At 39.4% G+C, this 3,132-nt stretch overlaps 1 protein-coding gene across 1 annotated transcript; it reads left to right on the forward strand.

Moving 5' to 3' along the window:
• Window positions 1-256: 256 nt before the first annotated feature.
• Window positions 257-1,772, forward strand: LOC122310308. Its single transcript, XM_043124203.1, has 2 exons — window positions 257-544; window positions 1,509-1,772. Exons 1-2 carry the CDS (start codon window positions 257-259, stop codon window positions 1,770-1,772), a joined length of 552 nt encoding a protein of 183 aa, XP_042980137.1.
• The last annotated feature ends 1,360 nt before the right edge of the window (window positions 1,773-3,132 follow it).

A 3,132-nucleotide genomic window follows, 5' to 3' on the forward strand; every position in this document is an offset into this window, starting at 1 on the left:
AAAGACAAGTGCATTTGTTGGAGGGAGTTCTTCTCACAGTACCTATTCAGTAGTTTATAACAAGTGGCAAAGATCCTCAATTCCTACAATGAAGATCACATTCACTCAAATGGATGAGAAGCAGAGGAAGGGGATGTGCTACCACTGCGACAAGAAGTGGAGCCCAGCACATAATTGCAAAAACCCTAGAATCTACCTTTTACAAGGTAAGGATGAATTAATATAAGAGGATGATTGCAAGTAGTTTGGGGAAAATATGGAGAAGGAAAAAGTGACAAGACCTCTTGATAGTGTGGAAGAACCAGAGATCTCTTTGGCTGTCATTGCTGGCACTCCTACTGTTAGACCAATGAGGTTGACGAGAAGTATTATGGGTGAACAGTTGGTGATACTGGTGGATTTAGGTAGCTCACACAACTTCATAGACTCAACTTTGATTCCAAAATGGAAGCTGCGAGTGGATTCTTCTATTACATTAAGGGTGAAGGTGGCTAATGGCCAATGCCTTAAGGGTGGAGGATTATACAAAATAGTAAAGCTAAAGGTGCAAGCTACTTTATTTCAACCATCCCTTCATTTACTAGACCTAGTTGGATGTGATATTGTTTTAGGGATCTAATGGTTAGAGACATTGTGCCCTATAACTTGGGATTTTTTGAAGTTATTAATGAGTTTTGCATTTGATGGAAAAAACCCATTTGTGGTAGAGGATGGCCACAAGCTACTTAAAGCCACTATGGCTAAGGGTAACAGAATTTTATTACAAATTGTGACTGAAGAAGAGAAAGGGTAGAGTTTGAAAAATGTGGATGATGATGTTGCTAAACTATTGGGTGAATTTGAAGAAGTGTTTAATGAGCCTAACGGGTTACTGCCACCCCTGCACATGACTACAAAATTTTCCTCAAGGAGGATACTCCAACCCACTGCAAGCAGGCCATACCGATACCCCTATTACTAAAAATTAGAGATAGAAAAAATTGTGATAGAATTACTTAGATAAGAGGTAATAAGGCCAAGCACTAGTCCTTTTTCCTCACCTGTTTTACTGGTTCGTTAGGCTGACGGAAGTTGGAGGCTTTGTGTTGATTACAAGGCACTAAATAAATAAATAGTTAAGGAAAAATTCCCTATTCCTATAATGGATGAACTGTTGGATGAATTGTTTGGTTCAGTTATTTTCTCTAAACTTGACCTAAGGTCAGGATATGACCAAGTCAAGGTAGTGGCAAGTCAAGGTAGTAGCTTATGACATACCTAAGATAGCTTTCCAAACCCATGAAGGGCATTACAGGTTCTTAGTAATGCCATTTGGCCTAACTAATGCCCTGGCCACCTTCTAAGGGTTGATGAATGATGTATTCAAAACCTATCTAAGAAAATTTGTACTCGTATTTTTTTATAACATATTGGTGTACAGTAAGTCTTGAGGTGAACATTTGGAGCACTTGAAATAGGTTTTAACTATGCTGCAACATTTTTTGTTCGCCAAAAGGTGAAAATGTCAGTTTATAGTTGAAGAAATTGACCATTTAGGCCATATCATTAATTCTGAAGGTGTAATGGATGATGTTTCTAAGATTGCTACCATGTTGGAGTGGCTTGAGCCTAAAAATGTGAAGTCTCTACAGGGATCCATAGGGCTAACTGGATACTATTGGAAGTTTATAAATGGCTATGGAATTATAGCAGACCCCTTGACAAACTTGCTGAAAAAGAATTCTTTTTCTTGGAGTTCGGAGGCAAATAGGGCATTTGGGGAAATTAAATAGGTTGCATTCACAGCCCTTGGTGTTAAAACTTCCATATTTCAACAGGCCCTTCACCATTAAATGTAATGCTTGTGGCATGGGACTTGGAGTGGTGTGAATGCAATCGGGACAACCAATTTCCTATTTGAGCCATGCACTTAAAGGAAAGGCACTTAAAGGAGTGGAGTGAATGAAAATGAGCTTTTAGCTCTTGTGATAGTTGTACACAAGTGGAGAACATATGTACTTGGCCAATCCTTTGTGGTGAAGATAGACCAAGAAGTACTTAAGTTCCTACTTGAGCAACTGGTAGGCACAGAGTCTCAACAAAAAGGGGTAGCCAAGTTAATGGGCTATGATTTTTCTATCGAATACAAAAAGGGGAAGGAGAATAGAGTGGTTGATGCACTCTCCCAAAAGATGAAGATTGAAGAGTTACAACGGGCTACATGTTTTGCTATAATCTAATTTCCTACTCCTTTTATGGAGGAGGAGTTGAAACAGAGTTATTAAAATTTTGGTGAGCTAATTGCGCTGTTAAACCAACTCTAGTCCAACCAGGACAGTCCAAGGGGTTTCTCATTGAACCAATGGTTGATTCTAAAAAGGGGTGGATTGTTTTGGCTAAGGATTTTGATTTTAAAGGAAAAATGTTGCAATTTTTTCATAATAACCCTTAGGTAGGACATTATGGTCATTTGAAGACATATTAGAGAGCCAAACGTGATTTCTACTGGAGGGGAATGAAGAGGGACATTAAATGATTGGTGAAGAAATGTGATATGTGCCAGGCCATGAAATATGAAACTATACATTTAGTGGGGCTGTTCCAACCCCTACCTATTCCAAACCAACCCTAGACTAACATATTGCTTGACTTTGTGGAAGGGTTACCAGTTTCAAAGGCGTTTAGTGTAATTTTTGTGGTGATAGGCCGTTTTACCAAGTATGGCCATTTCATGACCTTGGTCCATCCCTATACTGCCCAAGTTGTAGTTGAGGAGTTCATGAAACATGTGTTTAAGCTACACAGGTTCCCTAGGTCAGTGGTGTCAAATAGGGACCCAATTTTTTTGAGTACATTTTGGAAAGCCATATTCCACTCTCAAGGCTCCTCCCTTGACTTCAGTTCAGCTTATCATCCTCAATTAGATGGCCAAATTGAAGCCCTAAATTAGTGTATGTAAGGTTATCTAAGGTGCTACACAGGATCTAGGCCCAAGGTTTGGTCTCAATAGCTCCCTATGGCTGAGTGGTGGTATAACACTACCTACTACACAACTACTAAGATAACCCCATTTGAAGCTATCTATGGCTACCCACCACCCACCCTTTTATCATATATTCCCAGTACAATTTCTAATGAGGTAGCAGACCAACT

Source organism: Carya illinoinensis, chromosome 5 (assembly GCF_018687715.1).
Source record: "Carya illinoinensis cultivar Pawnee chromosome 5, C.illinoinensisPawnee_v1, whole genome shotgun sequence".
Classification (NCBI taxonomy): Eukaryota; Viridiplantae; Streptophyta; class Magnoliopsida; order Fagales; family Juglandaceae; genus Carya; species Carya illinoinensis.

Bases quoted from the DNA above. Each gene is read 5' to 3' on its own strand.
- LOC122310308 (XM_043124203.1), top strand. From the start codon at position 257: ATGGAGAAGGAAAAAGTGACAAGACCTCTTGATAGTGTGGAAGAACCA. The intron at 545-1,508 runs GTGCAAGCTACT...TGAAAATGTCAG, and splicing joins ACAAAATAGTAAAGCTAAAG to TTTATAGTTGAAGAAATTGA.